This window comes from Borostomias antarcticus, assembly GCF_949987555.1.
Source record: "Borostomias antarcticus genome assembly, chromosome: 18".
Lineage (NCBI taxonomy): Eukaryota > Metazoa > Chordata > Actinopteri > Stomiiformes > Stomiidae > Borostomias > Borostomias antarcticus.
This window is the reverse complement of record NC_140251.1, coordinates 2,453,534-2,476,426: the sequence shown is the minus strand read 5'-3', so window position 1 is coordinate 2,476,426 and position 22,893 is coordinate 2,453,534. Positions and strand designations below refer to the sequence as shown.

Below are 22,893 nucleotides of genomic sequence, written 5' to 3'. Positions count from 1 at the left end.
TACGGTGAGCCCTGTATGGAATGTGTAGGCGGGTGGAGGAGGAGGAGCTGTAATCTCATAAACAGATCTGATAGGGCCATAAGTACAGCCCAGACACTGTTACAGACCAGATAAAGGCCTTATCGATCCCCACAGCCTTTTCACACACCCGCACGCCCAGGGAGAGGGGGGTGGGGAGGGGGGAGTGGGGAGAAACAGAGAGCTAAAAGGAGAGATGATGCCAAACAGATAATCGTTGGCTCCTAAGAATGGCCGAGCCTTCCTCCAGAGCCACATCCGAGCTCTTAGAAACCAGGCACTGCACGACACACACACACGCCTACACGCACACACACACGCCTGCACGCACACACACACGCCTGCACGCACATGCACACGCCTGCACGCACATACACACGCCTGCACGCACACGCCTGCACGCACATGCACACGCAGGCACGCACACACTGAAGGTACGCATGCGAATAAAGCCACGATATGTCGTCATATCTGGAGTCTTTCGCAGCTTGTACAATCATGCGTGATTACAGGCCTTGCATGATGCATACGGGCCGTCCATCAGGCTGGAGCTCGCCTCGAGCTGTTTTTGTTTTGGGAAGAGTAGAGTGTCCTAAACCAATAGAATCTGGAGTGGTTGCTCATCACTGAGGTCTAATTCAACAAACAGTCAATAAAGAGAGAGAGAGAGAGAGAGAGAGAGAGAGAGAGAGAGAGAGAGAGGGAGAGAGAGAGAGAATGAGAGTACAGAGAGAATGAGAAATAGAGAGAGAGAGAGAGAGAGAGAGAGAGAAAGAGGGTACAGAGAGAATGAGAAATAGAGAGAGAGAGACTACAGAGAGAGAGAGACTACAGAGAGAGAGAGTACAGAGAGAGAGAATGAGAAATAGAGAGAGCGAATACACAGAGAGAGAGAGACTACAGAGAGAGTACAGAGAGAGAGAGAGAGAGAGAAAGAGAGTACAGAGAGAGAGAGGGAGATAGAGAGACTACAGAGAGAGAGAGAGACTACAGAGAGATAGTACAGAGAGAGAGAGAATGAGAAATAGAGAGAGAATACACAGAGAGAGAGAGACTACAGAGAGAGAGAGTACAGAGAGAGAGAGAATGAGAAATAGAGAGAGAGAGAGACTACAGAGAGAGAGAGTACAGAGAGAGAGAGAGAAAGAGAGTACAGAGAGAGAGAAGGAGATAGAGAGAGACTACAGAGAGAGACTACAGAGAGAGAGAGAGTACAGAGAGAGAGAGAGAGAGAGAAAGAGAGTACAGAGAGAGACAGAGAAAGAGAGAGAGAGAGAGAGAGAGTACAGAGAGAATGAGAAATAAAGAGAGTACAGAGAGAGAGAGAGAAAGAGAGAGAGAGAGAGTACAGAGAGAGAGAGAAAGAGAGAGAGAGAGAGAGAGAGACAGAGAGAGAGAGAGAGACAGAGAGAGAGACAGAGAGAGAGACAGAGACAGAGAGAGGGCACAGACAGGTGAGAGTCTCACCCTCTCCCAGGCAGGAGGTAGACCTTGACGAAGGGGTCAGAGTAGGCGGTGTGGTCCCTCTGGGCCAGGTTCCTGGCCTGGAGCACATGAACGATCAGGTTCCCCAGGCTCCTGTCATAGTTGATCTGCAGCTGAGGGAGCCAGCCATCACACAGACACATGCTGCATTAGTTACCCAGAGCTGATCCACTTCACTTCTGCTGAGTGTCTGTATGTAGGCCACAAGTATAAACTAGGAAATAGAAGTGGAGCAGGCTTACCTGAATCTCTCCAGTGATGGGATGGGCCTGTGGCTTCAGCACCTCTGCTGACTACAATATACAGACAGACAAACACAACAACAGACAGACAGACAGACAGAAACACACAAACACACTCTAGGCATTGAGTCACAGCCTAGAGTGGCAGGGTGGACCACCAACAACGTTCTGACCTTCATATCCATGCATCTGTAAGGTATAATATATATGATATAATCTGTTTGGTATAATCTGTGTGCTTAGTGGAGAGATTGATGACTATCGGAGCTGCTGAGCACAGCTCTCTCCTTGCTTCTGTAGGTCTCTCTGGAGAGATCAGGAGAGATAATAGACTGGAAATTGCACTCATCCAAACAGAAGCTTAATGAGTCAGCTGGAAGAAACTGGACAGCTGGTTTATACTATATGCTGTAGAATTATATGTAAAGGAGCAATAATAGGACATATATCAGTATATCCATGTATGTATGTATGTATGTCCATGACTGTATATCCATGTATGTATGTATGTATGTATGTATGTATGTATGTATGTCCATGACAGTATATCCATGTTTCTCTGTAATTATAATCATATGTCATGTTTCCATGATGAACACCACAGACACAGCATTTACACACACACACACACACACACACACACACACACTTGCACGCACACACACACACACCACAACACAGTACTTTATGATTTATTAATGGGTTCTCGTCTACCATGTGGCTGTAATAACACACTTTATCTCTAGAGGTTACACAGAATACTATGCAATGACCTCCAATGCAATGTCCTACTACACCCATTGTGAAGCTTTGTTTATGCTACCAATTGTGTACATTACAATCGAAGTTGCTAACAATCTGCATTCAGCATTGAACAGTGCGCTTCATGCCTGTGTAATCAAGTGTTTATCAAGTATTATCAAGTACGAGGTGCAACCGAAAAGTCCCTGGATTGTGTCAGCCACGCTCATGCCTCTATTTGAATTGAAAAAACAATGATATCCCTGTGTTGCCCTATATCTCACGAATATTCTGGTATAATATTGTTCACCTCACTCAATCGGTGCTTCTATGACAGGCTGTTTTGTAGTGTTTTGAGTGTCGCAGGAGTAGATTGTCACAGTTGTGGCACTTTTCTCTACCAACTCCCAAAACTCAACCATTTTATTACAATAAAGAAAGTACACTCTCAAAACATTTTTATTACAGAATCTGCAGAGAAATTACACATTATCCCCCTCAAAGTAGTCCCCCCCAGAGTTAATGCACTTCTGCATTCACTTTTGCCACCCATGGAAGCACTTGGCAAAGTCCTCCTCTTTGAGCCCCCTTAGTTCCCCACTCACGCTGGCTTTGATCTCTTCCACGGAGGTGGGTGGCAAAAGCGAATGCAGAAGTGCATTAACTCTGGGGGGGACTACTTTGAGGGGGAAAATGTGTAATTTCTCTGACGATTCTGTAATAAAAATGTTTTGAGAGTGTACTTTCTTTATTGTAATAAAATGGTTGAGTTTTGGGAGTTGGTAGAGAAAATTGCCACAACTGCGACAATCTACTCCTGCGACACTCTACAAAACAGCCTGTCACAGAAGCACCGATTGAGTGAGGTGAACAATATTATACCAGAATAGTCGTGAGATAAAGGGCAACACAGGGATATCATTATTTTTTCAATTCAAATAGAGGCATGAGCGTGTCTGACACAATCCGGGGACTTTTCGGTCGCACATCGTAAACATCCATAAGTAGGAATAAGTAGCTTACTGTAAGCATCACATATTATTAATTCAGCATTGATAATATGTCGGTATTTTTCGTAGTAGCATATGTAGAAATTGTACTGTACGTATGAATAGAAATGTATTCTATGGTATCGCATTTGGCCAATGGTAAGTTCTACACAGCAACATCGGTGTGTCGTAGGAGTGTGTGAGTGTGTGATGGGAGTGTGTGAGTGTGTGATGGGAGTGTGTGAGTGTGCGATGGGAGTGTGTGAGTGTGTGATGGGAGTGTGTGAGTGTGCGATGGGAGTGTGTGAGTGTGCGATGGGAGTGTGTGAGTGTGTGATGGGAGTGTGTGAGTGTGCGATGGGAGTGTGTGAGTGTGCGATGGGAGTGTGTGAGTGTGCGATGGGAGTGTGTGAGTGTGTGATGGGAGTGTGTGAGTGTGTGATGGGAGTGTGTGAGTGTGCGATGGGAGTGTGTGAGTGTGCGATGGGAGTGTGTGAGTGTGTGATAGGAGTGTGTGGGCGGTACCTTGTGTCGTTGTTTCTTGGTGATGGCAGGTGAGGCAGGCTGACCGGGGCTGGGGACCCCGCTTGAGGCGGCCGAGCCTGTGCCCGAGTGGAGGAGCGCGGAGAGGACCCCCATCCCAGCGCCACCGGCCCCGACCCCGACCCCGGCCGGCCCCGGCCCCTGCTGCTGGGACACCTTCTGCAGCTCCGCGGCCAACTGGTTAGGATCCACACCTGGAGAACGCTGTCTCTCACCTACACACACACACACACACACACAGACACACACGCACACACACACACACACACACACACACGCACACACACACACACACACACACACACACACACACACACGCACACGCACACAGACACACGTAGCATAGTCATACTGTATATCACATTACTGTAGCTTCCTTAGGATCCATCCGTGTGTGTGTGTGTGTGTGTGTGTGCGTGCGTGTGTGCGTGCGTGCGTGCGTGCGTGCGTGTGTGTGTGCGTGTGTGTGTGTGTGTGTGTGTGTGTGCGTGTGTGTACGTACCAGCCCTGAGCTGGGCATGGTGCTCTAGGACCTGGGGGTGCTCTGGGTCCGACAGCATATTCAGGTCCCTGGGAACACACCACACTCTCTTCAACACCTCAACTACCAGAACTGACCACTTAACACAGACGCTCAGAGCCTGACTAACACGCTCGCTAGGAGAGGGGCACCTGTTGAATGTGGAGGACAGAGGAGCTCGAGGAGGAGGACAGGAGAGAGTGAAGAGGAGAGAAGAGGAGGAGGAGGAGGAGGAGGAGAGAGGAGGAGGAGAGAGGAGGACAGGAGAGAGGTGAAGAGGAGAGAAGAGGATGAGGAGGAGAGGGGAGGAGAGAGGAGGAGGAGATAGGAGGACAGGAGAGAGTGAAGAGGAGAGAAGAGGAGGAGGAGGACAGGAGAGAGGTGAAGAGGAGAGAAGAGGAGGAGGAGGAGGAGAGAGGAGGAGGAGGAGGAGGAGGAGGAGAGAGGAGGACAGGAGAGAGGTGAAGAGGAGAGAAGAGGAGGAGGAGGAGAGAGGAGGAGGGTTTCTGACTCACAGTCTCACGCAGAGCTCCGCCTCCGCGCAGTGCTGACTCACAATGCACTGCACCTCCTCATAGGTTCTGGCCGTCAGAGGAACCCCGTTCCACTCCAACACCTGCATTCCTGAAGAGAGGAGGCGGCATCCGTTTGACAGTGAAGAGAGGAGGGGGTGTCCCTTTGACAGTGTTGCTAAGTTTACGTAGCAACACATTTAAGCCCAGTGAAACCATAACAGCAAAGACATGTTACTGAACGGGCCTGCCGGGCTCAGGGGCCCAAGAGCTCAGGGGCCCTTTGCATTTCTTGTCACATAGTCAAAAGGCTTAGTCATTCATTCAAAAACAGAGCCTCAAAAATTATGCTGAGAAACTGAAGCAATAGCCTAAACATTCACTTTGAAGACGTCACAAGAAAGAAACCATCGTGATACCTGTAGTTTTTAAGTGAGTGTTTATCTATTGTACTTTAGCGGGGCTGAGTACTCCATGCAATAAGGGCCTTTCAACTCTGTGGGGAGGAATCCCAAAAGCAGATCCTCCCCAGAGCTGAGGTCCCTCGAGTCAAAACCCAGCTGGGTAAAGCCACTTTTATTGTGAGTTTTCTCAAATCATCTGCAAATTTGATGGCAAATTCAAAATTTCGATATATTAAATGGCGAGGGGGGGCGGGGGGGGGGGGGGGGGGGGGGGGGGGCTTTACGTGTCTGTGCCCAGGGGCACATCATTTCATAATCCATCTATGCATAACAGGCTTTTGTGCATGTTGTAGCTTGCGCCCTGAGAGCGGCACTCCTGCAGAGAACCACCGCACGCCACTCTGATACAACCGGCTGTGTTCACTCAAAGTCCGTCTCTCTTCACACAGTACAGGGGGACATGCCAGATGAGACATATGACAGTGGACATGTAGAGAGCAGATGGAGACACAGGAAGCACACCACAAACTCACACCGTCCTCCTGGGCCAGGACTCAGGCTCCACTTACACAAACGACAGCTTGTCTCCAGATAAGACTGCTGCCTACGAAGCAGCTCTTCAGCTGCTGTGACAACACAAAGGCATGCATTAATATGTCTCTCTGCCTCTGCAATAAGGAGCCAGTTGCCATTTTGATTTTCTTTCTCTCTCTCTCTCTCTCTCTCTCTCTCTCTCTCTCTCTCTCTCAAACACACACGCACATCTTAGCCCATCTCTCTCCCCCTCTCTCTCCATCTCTCTCTCTCCTCTCTATCTCTCCCTCTCCCCCTCTCTCTCCCTCCCTCTCTCTCTCTCTCTCTCTCTCTCACTCTCTTACTCTCTCTCTATCTCTCTTTCGCTCTTTCTCTACCTGGGGGCATACTGTTTAGATGCAGGCACTCAAATGTAAATATGTATTTGCATAATTACAATTCAGCATGCCAGAGAGAGTGAATAACTATACTGCGAGATGAGGTTCAATAGTAATGGCCGCTCTCCTGTCGACCCAGCATGCAACAGTGAGGCTCCAACACCAAAAAACAAACACTGGCTGAACTAATACACACAACATATCAGCACATTCAAGGTTTTCTTTAAACTGCATTCACAAGATCATTTATTTCTTTGTTTTCTTTGGCAGGATTTGTACACAGCAGTAGATAATCAAGAGAGAGAGTGTTTGTCTCTGTCTGAACACATTTTAATTTCCTGCATCCGGATCTGAGCGGCCATGTGATGTCCAGTCAATCTAGTGTGTTCACAGCTACAGTAAGTGACCAATGACCACGGATAGGCAGCCATGTGAGGGTAGGGAGACACAGCTGAATTGCATCATTCAGCTTGTTCTTCCTCTGTGAGGAAATTCACTAGTGTCCCAACTGTCTGAACTGAGCTGATGAACCCTGTCTCACCCCCCTGATGAACCTTGTCTCACCCCCCTGATGAACCCTGTCTCACCCCCCTGATGAACCTTGTCTCACCCCCCTGATGAATCCTGTCTCACCCCCCTGATGAACCCTGTCTCACCCTCCTGATGAACCCTGTCTCAACCCCCTGATGAACCTTGTCTCACCCCCCTGATGAACCCTGTCTCACCCCCCTGATGAACCCTGTCTCACCCCCCTGATGAACCCTGTCTCACCCTCCTGATGGACCCTGTCTCACCCCCCTGATGAACCCTGTCTCACCCCCCTGATGAACCCTGTCTCACCCCCCTGATGAACCCTGTCTCACCCCCCTGATGAACCCTGTCTCACCCCCCTGATGAACCCTGTCTCACCCCCCTGATGAACCCTGTCTCACCCCCCTGATGCACCCTGTCTCACCCCCCTGATGCACCCTGTCTCACCCCCAGAAACAGGAGCACATTGCTGGGATTACAACCCTCTAGACGCAGGCTGTTCAGCTGGGCAAGCTGCCTGCTTGGCAAACGAACCCTAGAAAACTATCATTCAGTCCTATGCTTTGTAGTTTGGAGATGATGGACCTATGCACTGTAGTTATGTGTGAGTCAATGTGTGCATGTGCACTTGTATGTGTGTGTGTGTGTGTTCACCCATGACTAATTGTAACCCTACCCAGACCGTGGTGAGTTAACAGGGCTGATAAGTGTGGATATGGGACGTGTTTGAGAATGAGACATGACAGATGACAGATGAACACAGCACTTCCTGTCTGGTCTCTGTGCCAGTCCTTGGCAGGGTTATTAACAGAAGGCTCACAGTGTCCTAAAATGAAAGATGCACTAAAGATTTCTTTATAAACCATGAATCTGCCCAAAGCTTAGAGCTGATACTGACAAGTCTATCTTCAGAGACATGGTTAGAAAATCAATAGTCCACCTCATTCACTTTAATTTCTCCAGATTGAAAACCAGCCAAAACATTTTTCAAATGTTCTCATTTAATGATATTATGCCACCCTTGTTTTGCCCCAATATCACTTTCCTTCCATCATCCAGAAATTGAAATTGAATTCCAAGTTTTATACTGTCTCCTAAAAGCAGTCTTACAGTGCTTTCTATACTAAAACATACTGGCTCTGAGCATCCCCGGTGGGGCTAACTCCTCTAAATCCCCTCTCCCATCCCTCTCTCATCCCTCTCTCATCCCTCTCCCAACCCCCTCTCAACCCTCTCCCATCCCTCTCTCATCCCTCTCTCATCCCTCTACCACCCCTCTCTCAACCCCCTCTCATCCCTCTCTCATCCCTCTCCCAACCCTCTCCCATCCCTCTCCCATCCCTCTCTCATCCCTCTCACAACCCTCTCCCATCCCTCTCCCATCCCTCTCTAATCCCTCTCTCATCCCTCTCCCATCCCTCTCCCATCCCTCTCTCATCCCTCTCCCAACCCCCTCTCAACCTTCTCCCAACCCTCTCTCATCCCTCTCTCATCCCTCTCCCATCCCTCTCATCCCTCTCTCATCCCTCTCCCAACCCCCTCTCAACCCTCTCCCATCCCTCTCCCATCCCCCTCTCATCCCTCTACCACCCCTCTCTCATCCCTCTCTCATCCCTCTCCCAACCCCCTCTCAACCCCCTCTCATCCCTCTCTCATCCCTCTCCCAACCCTCTCTCATCCCTCTCACAACCCTCTCTCATCCCTCTCACAACCCTCTCCCATCCCTCTCCCATCCCTCTCTCATCCCTCTCCCATCCCTCTCCCATCCCTCTCTCATCCCTCTACCACCCCTCTCTCAACCCCCTCTCATCCCTCTCCCATCCCTCTCTCATCCCTCTACCACCCCTCTCATCCCTCTCTCATCCCTCTCCCAACTCTCTCCCAACCCCCTCCCATCCCTCTCATCCCCCTCTCAACCCTCTCCCATCCCTCTCCCATCGCTCTCTCAACCCCCTCTCATCCTTCTCCCATCCCTCTCATCCCTCTCTCATCCCTCTCTCAACCCCCTCTCAACCCCCTCTCATCCCTCTCTCAACCCCCTCTCAACCCCCTCTCATCCCTCTCCCATCCCTCTCATCCCTCTCCCATCCCTCTAATCCCTCTCTCATCCCCCTCTCAACCCCCTCTCATCCCTCTCCCATCGCTCTCTCATCCCTCTCTCATTCCCCGCTCATCCCACTCTCATCCCCCTATCATCCCTCTCTCATTGCTCTCTCAACCCCCTCTCATCCCTCTCTCATCCCCCTCTCATCCCTCTCCCATCCCCCTCTCATCCCTCTCTCATCCCCCTCTCATCCCTCTCTCATCCCCCTCTCATCCCTCTCTTACCTTCCACCACCTTTCCGGTCTGTTCCGCTACTCCTCCGGGGATCACCTTGGCGATGTACGCCCCGATCTCTCCTCGTCTCCCGGGGACCTCCTTCCCCCCCACCACCCGGACCCCCAGGCCGTTACCTGAGGGAGACGTGGGGGGGGGGGGGGGGGGGGAGGGCAATCATCCAGGATTTCAAATAGGTTACCACTGTTAGATGTCCTTAGAGTTGATAGATTAGATAGCTGATAGACATGAGTGAAAAGAGATTACGTCACTCGAAGTGGTGTGTGTGCGTGTGTGTGTACCTGAGACACTGGTGTCCTTGGGGTCTCTCTGCAGTTTGATGCGAATATGTGGGAATGCATACGGGATCAGCTTCATCTGACATAGAGACAGACAGACAGACAGACAGACAGACAAACAGACAGACAGACAGACAAACAGGCAGACAGACAGACAGACAGACAGACAGACAGACAGACAAACAGACAGACAGACAGACAGACAGACAGACAGACAGACAGACAGACAGACAGACAGACAGACAGACAGACAGACAGCGATAGAGTTACAAATCCAGTGACATGGCATTGCTTTAAGGAGGACCTTCCCTTTGGGGACGGCGAGGTCACAGTTGATGGGAGGAGCCTCTGGGCGGATCACAGCTGGTCTCACCTGTCTTCTGTCCAGGACTTGTCCACTCTCCTGGCCCTTGCGTCCGTCCCTGGGCTTGTCAAACCAGTCCGTGTCCTCTCTCCTCAGGTGGTAGGCTACAGAGGAACAGGACACAGGTCAGAACCTTCGCACACACACACAAACACACACACACACACACACACACACACACACACACACACGTACATGCTCTCACCATGAGATTGATTTCGGAGCCAGCTACTGTAGAGCAGAGACTGATCTGACTACCAGGGTGCTAATCGACAGGAACATTCATTCTTCACTCCTGTCTCACCCCTGCATTAGCAGAGTTACCACTGATCTGAGTCCATCTGGACAGGCGGAAGCTGGGGGATGAACTCTGCTCTGTCCCATCCCCAACTCAATGAGATCAGACGTCCACGCTGCAAACACTGAATGACGGAGGGATGCATTTTCGGAGGGTTTGGACGTGTTTTAGACATGCTTGCTTCAGCAGGCAGTGTTGCTGCAGTAACCCCAGTGATCAAGAGCCGTTGAGTGTGTAGATGTTTGTTCCGGAACAGCTCCAACACACCTCGTTCCTCTGCTATGCATTTCATTCAACTGCCAAGATCGCTTCTATCACGTGAGGATGGAGCTGGTTCAGAACAACATCTTGCACACACATCTCGTGCGAGACCGTTCTACTGTTGTATTGTTGCCTGGATAACGCAAAGCATGCTTTTTGTTCAGTGGTAGCTAGCCCACCTTTACATCTGAACTTCTTACATCTGTACTTTGAACATCATAACATCTGAACTTACCACACCGTCATCAGCAGCAATGAAAATCCTCGCTCAACCATGCTGTCATTGCTGTATTGCTATCACAGTGAAGGGAGTCATTGCTACCGTAGATAATACGATATTACGTATGCATGATTTTACCAGATATATTATACAAATATTGAGTGGAAACTAAACGACCGTGCAGCCGTGCATGGGCATGAATACCGGAGATGGATCTGATATGTACAGTACTGTACAGTAGTGAACTACAGCACCACTAGGTACGTTTCCATTACACTTTTGCGATATATACTTCTATATCGACACGTCTGAAAAACCACCTCATGAGAGCGTAAAAACTTTTTATCGACACTTGAGAGGTTTTTCAAAATGTGGGTTTTTCCATTACCGTTTCTTTATTGCGATATTCGGGTTTTGCGCATTTGTAGTGGTAATGGAAACGCACCTACTGTGATGTGGAGTCATTCCAGAATGGATCTGATATGTCATTACGGAACCACTATATGACATGTACACCATTGAGATGCGGGTCATTCCAAAAATGGGTCTGACATGTTTTACGGTACCAGATATGGGTCATTCAGAACCATGGTGTGTGGAGTGGAGGCATACAGTTGCTATGCTACTGTACATGGGGGTTGGGATGCTGTTGGAACTTTACACAGTTCTGGAAGTCTCACCTTCTATATTCCAGTTGGGGCCTCCAGCTGTGGTACAAAGTTATATACTCTTTAGAAATGGCTACATCACATAATTATTTTCTCTTAAACTCTATCGAATCATAGGATATGTCTATAGACATAGTCAGTGAATACACTGTAGGACTACTGTATACTGTAAGCTGCATCACATGCATGCATTGAACTCAATGGTTAGTGTGTATAAGATGCATGCTTTGTGCTTTAAAAAATAAATAAATAAAACAATTAAAGAGATACACTACTTTAAATCAATATTGATTATTTCGGGTAATTTGCATTTCCCTAGAGAAATGCATGACAGTTAGAGGAAATTATACATTGATCTTTAAATGATGAACCAACAGGAACAGGGTACTGGGCTAGGCTAGGGCAGTGACAGTAAGGAGATAGTCATCGTTGTGCTGTACTAGTGAGGGATAGCATGGTCAGTAGTGTTGAGCTGAACTATACTCTACCGTGTCTGATACTCTCATGAACGATTCTGGCTTCATCTCTGTTCAAAGTCAGCATGGAGTCACTTAGTGCTGTAACCAAGGCAAACGGACACTCTTATGTTTGGTCAGAAGAAATACTCTAGCATTCTGCTATCAAGTGCTAAACAATCACTACTCCTCATTGATCAGTCATCGTGATCAATAGAAACGTTGCACGGAAAATGTTACCTGATTATATGCTGTCCGACATAAACACTATTCAATAGAATTGGCACAACCACAAAAAAAACATCTAGCCTATCTTTGGAGTACTTTGACTAAATATCAACATGTGTTTGTTGTGCCAGTGAGAGTCTAGAGGCTGCCCAAATAATTCCCCCTTTGTATTTATGTGTTTCTGTTAACCTTTTTTAATGAAAATGTCCATCAAACCTAGAGATAATGGCAAACCTGACCATAAACTCATTCAGTATATAAATTAAAAAGACAGACAATTGTTATCTTAGAAAACAAACACTGAAACAACAGACCCCAGGGACGAGAAGATGGAGAGACTACATTAAACAGATGCGGTCAGTCATGAGAGAACATGCATATTTCAACAAGCACAACATCTTCACGGCAATCAAGACCATGCAGACAACGGTTTATTGAAACAGAAAGTCAAAACACACAAAACACTTATCACATAACAACATGCATGGATGCATATTATGAGAGATGGCAAAATGGGAGCAGGGAACTCCTTCTGTTATACATCTACTAGTTTGCTTGAATGATACAATGAAACACATACCTATCAGAGACAGATAAGCAAAAATAATTGAATATTCTCCATCCAGTATAATCCTTAAAATGCCATTGTATTGCAGTATAAATATGACCATGAGCTCCTGCAGATTACTACTGTGACTGTGTGGATTAGTGTCCAGAAGTGAATGTGAATCAGGTACGCTGTAAGTGAAATGCCTGGCGGTAATCTGCAGAACACTTACACTGAGTACTGTACACACACACAGTGATTCAGCACTATTCATTGGCTGTAGCCAGTGGCTTGCCCCTGGGGGGGGGCGTAGAAAAGCAAATACTATATATATATAACATATTATTTATGTATTTATTTATTATAATATTTATATATTATATATTATAATAAATAATGTATATATATATATATATATATAATTTTGTTTATTTATTTATTTATTCTGAAGTACTGACCTAAATTCTTACAAAGGCAGACACTATCTTGTGTGCGGTGAGGAGATGAGTGTTGCTGAGAAGTGCTTGTGGTCACTCTTGTGACTTGTACCTGTAGGCAGGTACAGTAGTAGGTACAGTACCTGTATGTATCTAACAGAGCTCCAGTGGCCTTGTAGTCTCTACAATCTCTCATGCATATTCATAACCAGCTCCTCTTCATGGAGATTATCACTCCGTCTCTCTTATTAACATAATACTAATCCATTGTGTCGATGTGAGAAGCACTTCAAGTATGCAACATTTATGATCTCATGAACAGTAACATATTGTATTGTATTACTTGGACTGTTCTGAATTAACCAAGCCCTCTTGCAAGGAAGACATGATTAAGAATGTTGTACACAGGAAGTCTCCATAGAAGAAACAGAGCATGCCACCGATGCTGTATCAGAGAGCACGCGACACATACAGACGACACAGGCTTAGAAGTCTAATACATAAACTCAGGAGGAATATGTATCGTGAGGACGAGGACATGAGAACATGAAGTATGGCATGCAACGATCAAACGTGACAAAAAGAAAGAAGAAACACAAAAGCGGTCACACGGAGGAAACAAGAGAACTGAAGAGCAAACAGGCGAGAGTCAGTGCCGTCCCATGCAGACGTAACCACAGTCAGAGTCATGCCGGATACGAAGAGTCCGGAGAGTCGAGGTGCTGCGACAGTCTCAGGTTCCATTTACCTTCGCTGTCAGACATCGCCCCCTGCAGGTCGTCCATCATGAAGGCCACGTCCCGGTCGTACCCGCGGGTCCGCGACTCCTCTCTCATGTGCTGCTGCACCTCAGGCAGGGAGTGGCTGGACCCAAACTGGTCCCTGGAGTCGGCGGAAATGGGCGGGAGCGGGCCGGCCGAGGCTCTGGCCATTCCCATTGGCTCTCCCACCGGGCTCAGAGGGCTCTCCTCTTCGGAGTTCTGGGCCACGATGGGTATTCTCCCGCGGCTCTGGCTGATGGGCAGACTGCTGGGTTTGGCTCGGGCCACGCCGGACGCGAACGCTGAGTCCAGGGCCTCGCCTTCGCTCTTCAGTCTGAGGGAGGAGCTGGACAGGTCCCTCTTGATGGAGAGGTCCAGGCCGTAGACGGAGGACGGGCGGGAGGAAGGGCGAGAGGAGGGGCGGGAGCAGGTGCCGCTGGGGTAGGTGCCGTCGTCCTGGAGAGAGGACCTCATGGTGGGCCCCCCCAGGCCCAGGGACTGGCCCAGGTTGAGAGAGCCAGACAGGTTGGCCCCCAGGGAAGAGCCCAGGTACTTCTGCTGCTCTGACAGGTTCTTCCTCAGGCCAAAGGTGATCTCGTCCTGGAGCAGCCGGGCTCTGGTCGCCAGGTTGGTCACAGAGGAGGCCCTGGCGCCCAGGTAGCCGCTGTAGTCCGGCTCCAGGTCACGGCTCTCCTGGATGGGGGAGAACTTGGTGATCTTAGGGTCGATGAGAGCTTTCTTGTTCTTCACTTGCTTCTGGTAGAGCACCGCTGCCGGGAGCTGCTTGGCGGCCTGTTTCTCCAGGGTGAGCCTGCCAATGCTGTACTTCTCGGCCTTGGGGAAGTGCCGGTAGCTGCTGTCGCCGCTGGGGAGGTAGTGGGGCGGGCCCAGGCCTGATAGGTGCTCCAGGCTCTCTGTGCCTCGTCTGAACTCTTGCTTGATCTGCTGCTTCAGCAGCTTTAGCTCGTATGGCTCCTCCATGGAGTCCTCCGCTCCTTTACCATAGCTCTGCAGCCGAGAGGAGCCTAGGAACTCTGCTACCTTGAGATCAGAAAAAAACACACACAAAAAAAAACATTGATTACCATCATCATCATTGTAAATGATTACCCATTTTTCAGAGATCCTTTTACAATACAGCACAGCCTCGCACAGTATATCAATGATGCCAGTGTACCTGATTAAATAAAGGATCTACCAAGATGCTGTATTCAATAAGCTCCATTACCTCAGCAGTGCGTCTGGCCTCAGCTGCCCTAAGCAGTCTGTCTGCTTTGCTCAGCTCCTTGTCTGGCAGAGTGAAGCCAGAACCCAGGCCGGAGGTGCCCAGGCCTGTGGAGCCCTTGGTCAGCTCTCCTATGTCTTCAATCAGAACGTAGTTTCTGGCATTGTGATGGTCGATGTCAGCATAAAAGGACTCGGCGGAAATACTAGACATGGGGCTGGAGGCCATGCTCCTCTCGTCCAGCCCCAGCCTCAGCTCCAGATTGCTGTACTTGCCCCCGAGATGGGCCACTCCATATCCGCTCTCAGAGGAGGACGGCACAATGAGGAGGGGCTGGTTCCGGACGACCTCGTAGTTGGTGGTGATCTTGGGCTCCAGGTCTGAGAGGGTGGTCTGCCGCTGTTTCTCCTGCAGGAGCAGCAGCTGGGCCTGTTGGTAGCTGCTGGGCTGGGCCTGGGAGGCCTGGGGGTAGGTGGGGGTGGGCACCGAGGAGTAGATAGACTGGCTCTGGTAGGGGGACACCTGCTGGTGGTAGAGAGACTGCTGCTGGTAGAGTGTCTGCTCGGGGTAGTGGCTGGTGGCCTGGGTCTGGGGGACGTACTGGGCATAATGGGAGTAGGGGCTGGTCAGGGTGGAGTACTGGGAGTCAGCCTCTGTCTGCGGGGGGATGAACTGGTCAAACTCTGACTGAGGGGCTGTCCGGGGTCTCTCCAGGCCATGGCTGCTGCCTCGGGTCTCCCGGATGTTGCTGACCTCACTGTCGGACATGTAGTCCCTCTCCTCAGCCACCCCCTGGAGATACGCCCTCTCTCTCTTCTCTCTCTCCTTCAACAGGGCCTCCTTGCGCCTGTTGATGCCCATCTCCAGGTACCTACAGTAATAAAAGGATCGGATTTATTCAGCTGTTTATTCACTACTTTTTAAATTTAGTTTACAGCCCAAATCAACAAAGAGACAAGTATATTGGATTAATGAAATGTCTTTGCACACCGTAATACCTTTCCTACGTGTGTGTGTGGAGGGACGTCACTGAGTGATGCCATGGAAGCCATTTTGTCCAGCTATTGGAATGGAAACTTCATGCAGTTGAATTAGGAATAATGACGGTGGTTTTGATGACGATGCTGCAGATGATGATGATGTTGTTGATGATGATGATGATGATGATGGAGATGAAGATGATGATGATGATGAACGCGAGTTTTGAGTTAATGTATTCACTGCACTCTGACTCGCCAATGGAACATTATGCTGAGTGCTGATCTGATAATCTGTAACCTTCTAAAACCTTACCTCAGTTTGGCATCAATCTCCTTCTCCTCTTCGTCCAGTTCAGCCTGTTTCTTACGGAGCTTGGAGGACTCTCTTTCTACCATGTCCAGCTCCTTGTCGATGTCCTGGAGGATCTTGGCCCGGGCCATGGTGGTGTTGCGGGCCAAACGGCGGCGCGCAGAGTTGGTGCTGTAGCCAGAGCGGCCACTCAGGGAGTCCTCCTCAGGAGGGGGGTCTGGCAGGGTTCGCTTCACCTTCTTCTGGGTGCCCGAGGGGGAGCCTCGGCCCTGGGACAAATCTCATTTTAGTGAAAATGGATGACTATAATAATGCTCCAAAACATAAAATCCTATGCTGGCCTACTTTTAAACTATTTCATCTGAGCAGTATAATTTCCATAGTCACTTACAGAGTAGGTGTCTGAGTAGTGGTAGGCTCCCATCCTGTCCTCTGTGGTTGGGCTGAGGGACTTGGGGTCTGACAGGGACTTCTGTCCTGACTTCAGCATCCTGGGGCTGGAGGAATACCTGGAGGGATCAGCGGTCAGCATTCGCTGACCCCCCACACGCTTATCCTCCCTGCCAAACTCCATGGACTTGCTGGGGGACAGGGGCGACACAGAGGAGTAGAGTATTTTGGGGGGAAGGTCAGCTTTCAGTTGGGCACTGTAGCCCACCTCTATGGGCATGTGGTTCCTCTTGTCTGTGTCTGTCTGGCAGCTCAGGCTACCCCCTCTCTGGGAGTTCTCTGGGGCCGAGATGTGCTTGACGATCTCCACCTTGGTGTCCATCTGGACGTTGGGCCGTTTGATGGTGCCCGAGTGGTCTGTCTGGACCGAGATCTCCGCCACTGTCTGAATGGCGATGCTGGCTACCTTGGAGCTGTGTTTTCCGTCGCTGCTGTGCTTGCGCGAGCGGCGTCGAGCCCTTATGGGCGTGTCCCACTCGTCCTGGTCCTCATCGTCTGTCTGCACGCTGCTGTCGATGCTCCTCTTGTTGTTCCTCCTCTTCCTCCCTACATAATGCTTGTCTGAGTCTTCATCGTCGGTCTGTACCCCGCTGTCCACTACCTTTTTCCCAGCCACCCCTGTGCCCTGATCTCCCTGCTTAGACTCTGCTGGGAGCATTTTGGTGAGCTGGTCCTCTTTCTGACCACCTACCTCTAGCTGGGCAGCTGTAGACGTGGGTGTAGATTCATCCCTGACAGGCCAGTACTGGCCGTTATCCCCTACTCCTGCGTATTGGGCCTCCAGCAGGTTGCTGGTGGTACCTGTAGTTCCATAGTGTTCCTCTAGCTGGCGCTGTAGCTGTAGCTGGAGATGCTGGATCTGATCGAGCTGCTCCCTCTGCTGGGCGTAGGTCTCCTGCTGTGCCACCAGGTGGGCTTGGTGCTCCTCCTCCTGCTGCATGAGGAGCTGTTGTTTCAAAGCCTGCAGCTCCTCCAGCTCCCGCTGCACCATCAGCTGCTCCTGCTCTCGATAGCGCTGGATCTCCTGCCTCTCCCACTCCAGTTCCTCGGCCAGGCACAGCTGCTTGAGCTTCTCCAGCTCCAGGAACTCCCTCTCCATCTGGTACTGGGCCATCTTGCTGTCATCCAGCCCAGGGAAGAGAGGGGACGAGGCCAGGGCATCCAGCGAGGCTGCTATGGCCTCCAAGGTGGTGTCTGAGTACATGTCAGGGTATCCAGTGATGATGTCAGCCAGGGCTGTGGGCAGGAACGCCTTAGACAGGCCCGTGTCCAGGCCGATGATGTGACCTGGGTCTGTGGTGGGGATGAAGCTGTAGGGGTGCGGACCTAGCTGGCTCTGGTGAGTAGTCGAAGGTGGCAAGGTGGTACTGAAGATGGAGCCTGGCTGAGTGGTTACGGCATACGTAGATGGGACAGGCGCTGCTACAGAGGAGTAAACTATGCCATCTGAGGATCTAAGAAGACTACTGACACCAAAGCCAGCAGCTGGAACCTGGGAATATGGATCAGTTGTCATCCCTGTGAAGGTTCCAGCAGCCTTGCTTGTGTAGTCTAGAGCTTCACCTGTCATGATGGGTCCAGAAATGTAGGTTTTAGGCCATGAATAGTGCTCATCCAAAATGTATAAAGTAAAGGTGCATGCACTTTGGATTCAGGAGAGAAAATCACTAAGCATGCAACTATCTTCATTTCATCTAGCATGAGGCGAAGCCAAAATATTGAGGCATAACACGCAGGCAAATGCATGCATCTGAAACAAACAAAAAAGAAAGGAAGAAATTAACATAAAACAATAATACATCACAAAAAAATGTAACATGCAAATTCGAACTAGAGAAGGGTAAATCATATTTTGATTATATGAAATAATTATAATATACAGAAGAGAATACACTGTATGAAGATTCAAATGACACAATGCCATGCAAGCACACTGTACTTCCTTTATTGTACTCACCCGCAGACAAATTAGCAGCGGTCAGGTCTATGGCCCTGTCACCAGCTTCGTTGGGATAGTCATATCCGTTTTTGGGCTCGTAGGGGAATCGTCCTGCCTCAGCCAGGTTGGTCTCGGACATGGAGGCTTTGATCCCATTCAGGCCTTTGATGCTGTAGACATTGTCATATTGGTAGTGGTCATCTCGGTAGCCAAAGCGGTTGTCAGGCTGGGTGCTAACTGGGGACTGTGTCCTGCAGCTCCCTGTGAATGGTAGCTTATAGATTACATCACAGCAGACACTCCTCCTCCCGGCCGTCAAGTCCACAGGCGTCCCGTCGTCCTCCACCACAGTCGTCACCACCCCTGGGCTGGTGCCAGAGAGAGCCACCATGGCCCTGAGGGGTCTGGAGGAGGACAGATCCATGGCTCCTGTGGCCTCCAGAGGGACAGGCCCTCCATTGGTGACAGCTGCAGAGGGCATGGCCAATGGCTGCCTGCTAGCTGCTGTGGAGGTGATGGCTCCATAGGTCAGATTTATGGGGATCTCTGTGTCAGTCTCAGGGACCACGGCTGCCACTGGGATCACTATGGGCTGAGTATTCACGGGCCTGTACAATATCTGGGCTAGAGGCTCAAATGGTTTGTAGGTAGTGAGAGGGAGAGGCAAGGAGGTGACATGTCCCTGCAGGTCCAGAGGCTTCTCTGCTTGATCTTTGCTATAGGAGGCAACGGTGGCCATGCAGGTGACTATAGTGATGCTGTCAGTGACAACAGACAGAGTGGTAGCAGGGGTGAGCTCTGCACTCAGGTTGACTATCTCTGGCTGCACCGCTGTGGTGTGTCGCCCACTGGATTCACTGGAGAATGACTGCCGACCGTACTCTGAGGCTGTTAGGTCCATCCCAGAGTCTGTCATCCTCACACTAGCCTTCATGGTGCGTAAATCGATGACATCGCCAGGGTAGATCATCTTGTCATTCTGTTTTGGCAGGGTATGGGCCTTAGCTATGTCTGGTTGGATGGTGACGGCAACGCTAGCAATATTGGGGGCGGGGACCTGGGGGAACATCTCATGCACCACGGACACAGTGGTCCTCTGGACCTCGGTGGTGAACACCTGGGTGACCACACTGGGCAGACTGTCAGGAGGCTGGCCTGAGGCGGAGATGGAGGAGGAGTACATGTGGCTCATACTGGAGACCACCTTCTCTGGCCTCCGGATCTCCTGGCTCTCAATGGACTCCTGGTGGAACTTGGTGATGGTGACTGGTACCACTGGTGCAGACTGAGGAATATCCTGGATAGTCGGCACTGACATTCTCCTGGTGTAGGCCTCAGTAGTTATTCCTTCTAGAGGGAGTTCATTCTCTGATGAGTAGGTCAACACCTCAGACATTGGCAGTGGTGGCTGCACTGATGAGGGAACAGACTCTCCTCTGTAGGGCATGTGGGTAACGTACGCCTCTGTAGGCACCTCATGCTCTGCCGACATGGACACCACCTGAGCCTTGGTTAGTGGCTGTTGCATGGTTATCGATGCCCTCCTTGTGGTGGCAATGGTCTCAGCTGTAACAATTTCTGATGGTGTTTCATACCCTACAGGGTAGGTAAATACTTCAGCCACTGTGTGTGGAGGCTGAACTAGAGAAGATATAGTTGTTCTCCTAGTGGTGGTAGTGTCAGTAGTTATGACCTCCATAGGTGTCTCATACTCTGGTGGTATTGTCATTACTTCAGCCATGGCTTGCGGCTGGAACACTGCTGATGCAATAGATGCTCTTCTAGGGAGACCTTCTGTTGTTACCACCTCTGTTGGCATCTCAAATTCTGGTTGTGTTGCTATCACCTCCATCAGTGATGGGGATTGCTGCATGACTGAAGGTATAGCTTCTCTATATACCTGGGTAGTATACATTTCTAAAGGTACATGCTGCTGTACTGGCATTGGTGTTACTTCAGCTATTTGTTGTTGTGGAAGCACTGCAGGAACTGGTGGTCTTCTGATAATGGCCCCAGTTGTGATGATCTCTGTAGGCATATCCTGTTCTGCTGAGAAAGTCACAACCTCAGCCATGGCATGCGGAGGCTGGATCACATAGGGTACAGAAGCTATAGTGACTTGAGTAATTGGTGCTTCAACAGGGACCACAGGCTCTGGTGGCATTGCTATGATCTCAGCCACAGGATGTGGTTGCTGGACAACATATGGTATTGAAGGCCTTCTTGCAGCAAACTGGACAATTGGAACATCCACAGAAACATCTTGCTCTGGTGGTATGGCTATAACCTCAGACACTGCCTGTGGCTGCTGCACAGCATATGGTATTGACGGCCTTCTCACAGCAACCTGGGGAGGTGTTGCTTCTACAGCAACATCTGGCTTTGGTGGTATGGCTATGACTTCAGACACTAATGGCGGTTGCTGAACAGCAGACGGTATTGAGGGTCTTCTGGCAGTGGCTTGGACAGCAAAAGACACTGGTTGTACAGGGACCTCTGGTGGCATGGTAATGACCTCTGACACTAGTTGAGTTGTCTGTGCCACAGGCGGTACATATGGTTTCTTGATTGGAGCAGAGACAGTGTAGGCCTGGATAGGCATCTCCTGTTGTGATGACACTGTCACCACCTCAGCCATGGCTGCTGGCTGCTGCACTGCTGGTGGTATGGAAGTTCTCCTTTCCATGGCCTGATTAGTAATTCCCTGTGAGGGTGCTACTGCTGCTGTCATGATTAAAGCTGAGGGGGGTGGTTGCCGCACAGAAGGCAGGGATGCTCTCCTGACAAACGCTTGGGCGGAGAATGCCTCTGTGGGAGTCCTCTGCTCTGAGGGGGTAGTCTTTACCACTGGTCCTGCCTGCTTTGTAGATGAAATGGACCCTCTCCTGATGGGTGCCTGGACTGTTGTAGCCTCTGTTGGCGTGCCTGGCTCTGAGGGCAGTGTTATCACCACATACGTCTCCAGACATTTAGCATACCTTGGAGACAAAGGAGACTTGGGGGACGTTGTACTTAGCTTAGACTCCACTGGTGTGGTCAGACTCAGTGACAGGGCATTGGGAGGTTCTCTGGTCCTGGGCAGTGTATGGGCCTTCACTGCCTGGACTACGCCAGCTTTAGGAGCCTCTGGAGGTCTGACACTCTCCCCTGGTCTGTGGCTGAATACTAGGCCAGCAGGGATGGACACAGGCTTGGGGGGTACGGGAGGAGGAGCAGAATGCTTGGCTGCCAGGCTGGAGCCTGTGGTCATGACAGTAGCCTGCACAGTTGTTACTACAGTTGAGACTGTAACTGAGGGTGAAATAGGCACAGAGGCCATTTTAGGATGAGCAGCTGGCTTGGGTAAGGTGGCAGGTGGAAGCGGGGGAGGAGGTGGGGGAGTCTCTGATATAGGTATATCTACTCTGTCCGATGCTGGAGCTCTGCTTACACCCATGGGCTTAGGGGAGACTGGTGCACCAGAGGCAACCACTGGCACTGGTGATACCACAGAAGGAACTGGATGTGTGTCTGTTGTGGAAGCTGCAGGAAAAGCAGGAGCCGAAGGGAAAGGAGACACACTGACAACCATAGGACCTGCTGCGGCCCGACTGGCTTCAACCAAAGGAGAGGTGGTGGCCACTGCCACTATATCTTGGGTAGCCTGGCCAAGTATTGGTGTGTTTTCCACACTGGGTACTATGATGACTACATGTCCCTGTCTTGTTGGGGTCACCACATGTGGTACAAATGCACTATCCACCTCCATACTGGGCTGGATGTCCACCACCACAGACTGCATGGGCTGGCCAGAAGGAGCCGTTCCCATAGCTAAAGTGGTCATCATGATAGGGGAGACATTGTGGATAGCCTGGACAGCTGATGGCTCTGTGGTGGTCTGGGACAGTAATACTGATGTAGACCGAGGTGGAGGGGGAGGTGGGATTTTTTTCTTGATTACTGTTGTTGACGCTGGAGCTGAGGGTGGCACCTGCGCTGACTGTACTGGGACTGGGACCATTACTGGATATGGGGATGGGACTGCAGATTGTACAGGGACAGAGGGCACCACTGTGGCCTGGACTGTGGCAGTCGGAAGAACTGACACTGGGAGAGGAGTTTGGTCTGAGATAGGGAATGTGGTTGAGACCATGTCTGGCATTTGGACTATGAATGGAGCAGGAGATGGGCTTGGGACAGAGGCTCCTGCCTGGGCTGGAGCTGAAACCCGGACTGGAGACGGTGCTATGACTGGAGCC

The 22,893-nt window shown here is 50.3% G+C and overlaps 1 protein-coding gene across 1 annotated transcript in view; it reads right to left on the bottom strand.

Annotated features, from left to right (window-relative positions):
• Positions 1 to 22,893, bottom strand: part of pclob (piccolo presynaptic cytomatrix protein b) — a gene marked incomplete at both ends in the record, with an annotated part of 71,965 nt that overhangs the window by 11,589 nt on the left and 37,483 nt on the right. Inside the window, 17 exons of the mRNA XM_084453214.1 lie at positions 1,486 to 1,616; positions 1,746 to 1,796; positions 4,001 to 4,233; positions 4,521 to 4,588; positions 5,054 to 5,162; positions 9,225 to 9,350; positions 9,516 to 9,591; positions 9,886 to 9,980; positions 11,336 to 11,362; positions 11,812 to 11,880; positions 13,739 to 14,792; positions 14,980 to 15,847; positions 16,270 to 16,535; positions 16,658 to 18,279; positions 18,674 to 20,696; positions 21,024 to 21,928; positions 22,596 to 22,675. Of these exons, the coding sequence (XP_084309340.1) occupies positions 1,486 to 1,616; positions 1,746 to 1,796; positions 4,001 to 4,233; positions 4,521 to 4,588; positions 5,054 to 5,162; positions 9,225 to 9,350; positions 9,516 to 9,591; positions 9,886 to 9,980; positions 11,336 to 11,362; positions 11,812 to 11,880; positions 13,739 to 14,792; positions 14,980 to 15,847; positions 16,270 to 16,535; positions 16,658 to 18,279; positions 18,674 to 20,696; positions 21,024 to 21,928; positions 22,596 to 22,675 (7,803 nt within the window). The remainder of the gene's footprint in view (positions 1 to 1,485; positions 1,617 to 1,745; positions 1,797 to 4,000; positions 4,234 to 4,520; positions 4,589 to 5,053; positions 5,163 to 9,224; positions 9,351 to 9,515; positions 9,592 to 9,885; positions 9,981 to 11,335; positions 11,363 to 11,811; positions 11,881 to 13,738; positions 14,793 to 14,979; positions 15,848 to 16,269; positions 16,536 to 16,657; positions 18,280 to 18,673; positions 20,697 to 21,023; positions 21,929 to 22,595; positions 22,676 to 22,893) is intronic.